This window comes from Etheostoma spectabile, chromosome 18 (assembly GCF_008692095.1).
Source record: "Etheostoma spectabile isolate EspeVRDwgs_2016 chromosome 18, UIUC_Espe_1.0, whole genome shotgun sequence".
Classification (NCBI taxonomy): domain Eukaryota; kingdom Metazoa; phylum Chordata; class Actinopteri; order Perciformes; family Percidae; genus Etheostoma; species Etheostoma spectabile.
Genome location: NC_045750.1, coordinates 17,831,310 through 17,833,324, shown reverse-complemented (window position 1 = coordinate 17,833,324; position 2,015 = coordinate 17,831,310). Strand labels below are relative to the sequence as shown.

General features: G+C 37.7%; 1 protein-coding gene across 1 annotated transcript in view; it reads left to right on the top strand.

Moving 5' to 3' along the window:
- si:dkey-119m7.4 (solute carrier family 22 member 6) overlaps positions 1-2,015 on the top strand; it is a 15,450-nt gene that overhangs the window by 12,276 nt on the left and 1,159 nt on the right. The window contains exon 8 of the mRNA XM_032542440.1: positions 982-1,090. Coding sequence (XP_032398331.1) covers positions 982-1,090 — 109 coding nt within the window. The remainder of the gene's footprint in view (positions 1-981; positions 1,091-2,015) is intronic.

The following is a 2,015-nucleotide window of genomic DNA, read 5'->3' as shown; positions in this document are numbered from 1 at the left end:
GGAGGTGAAGTGGCATCTCTCCAGCCACCAATCCACACTCCATACTTCTTTTGGTCCGCATGGGGACTTGAACCGGCAACCCTCCGGTTCCCAACCCAACTCCCAGACAGACTGAGCTACTGCCACCCCCTAGAGATATGATCTTTAAACAACATCAACAAAGAACAATCCATATTTTACAAAAAAACACCTTACAAGATGTCAAAAAAAGCTTATTTCATCTGAGATACGACTCAGATAAGTCTTAATTTCGCTACAGTATTGTGTTCTAGGTCTTAAATCATTTTAAACAAGTTTGAATTTTCTTACGGTCCATGCAACACAAACTTATGTTCATTTTTTTTTAATTCCGTGGTGTTGTAGTTCTTTCTTTCGTTAGTCCAGTTATAATTTCACTGCATTACAACTACAAATGAGACCAACATGCGACCTTTAGTGCAGCCAATCAGCTTTCCTGTTTCCTCAGATTTTATTCTTCAGCAATGGGAAAGTGCAAGTAAAGTGATACTTGGCTTGAAAAAAACTGAATTTAGTGCTTAGTTGGTGTTGTGATAAACGTCTTTAATTTTACTCATAATGGTCTTAAAAAGGTGTTAAAAAGTCTTTAAACATGAAATCTGCAGAAACCCTGCAAGATATTTAAGATGCATCGTTAAAAAACAAGTCATTATGTCTCACTGAAACTTGTTAGGTAATTGTGTCTTTTATCAAGTGTTGTTAGATATTTTGACTTTATTAGACGAATATACTTGGTAAGATTTTGCCCTTTTTTTTGCAGCGTATGAATATGGTAATTTTTTGCTGTGGCTGGTGACTTTTCTCATTTTATCAAAATGCACTTTGAGGCCATCAACAGATGTAGTTGGCAGGTGTGAAATAAGCATTTATAAGGTTTTTTTTGTTTTATCCGTCCATGTTTTGTCCATGTTTCCACTCTGTGTCAGAAGCCTTTCCCTCACTTTTCTTCGACCTCTCCTCTAGAGCTGTCCGTCATTAAAACCGTGCTGGCCATGATTGGGAAGTTCGGGATCACAGCCTCTCTTTCTGTTATTTACGTCTACTCAGCCGAGGTGTTCCCTACTGTTATCAGGTGAGTGGTTCCTGATTATAAAGCTTCCCAACAAAGTTCCTGAGGCACACGGAACAGCTTTACTAAAAACCAAACCTGTTATTGTTGCCCCTGTCCCAGAATGTCCGGGGACAGGTGGCACGATGTTAGTGGTTTTTGACTCTGTGTGATGTTCATTTTGAAATAAAGGCCAGCTGGGATCATGTTAGATAGACCGATAGAAATGAACTGATGATTTAGACAACAAAAACAGGCTTTTTTTTGTAGCTTAAAAATAAAACATGGTATTTCTGAATATTCTTTCATTGGTTAAAAAAAAGAAAAGAAATTATGAATACATACAATGACCTAATTGAGGTGTAATGCTATAATAGCCGTCTGACTCAAAGCAGTGAGCCATCTGTAGAGCTGGGCAACATATTGATATTGTATCAATATCATGAAATGAGACTAGATATGGTCTTAGATTTTGGATAGTGTAAGATTGTAATATGACAAAAGTGTTTTGTGATGTTTTCCTGGTTTTAAAAGCTGCATTACAGTAAAGTGATTATTAGTTAAGTTAAGTCATTTTATGAACTTACCAGACTGTTCTAGCTGTTCTATGAGTTGTCTTTACCCACTAAGTCATTATATCCACATTACTGATGACATTTTATTCATCAAAAATCTCATTGTGTAAATATTTTGTGAAAGCAACAACAGTCAACGCTACAATATTGTTGTGGTATCTGTATCAAGGTATTTGGTCAAAAATATCATGATAGTTGATTTTCTCCACATCACCCAGCCCTGGCCATTCATACTTAGACTCCAACCGGGGTTTTCCTGGCTCAGAATGGGCCTTTCCTTGCATCTCTTTTCGGTGTTGTAGTTTGTATACGGTCCCTAAGCACTCGTCTTACTGCCTCTAGCAGTAGCAGCAGAGAGCAGAAGCCAGCAGGCA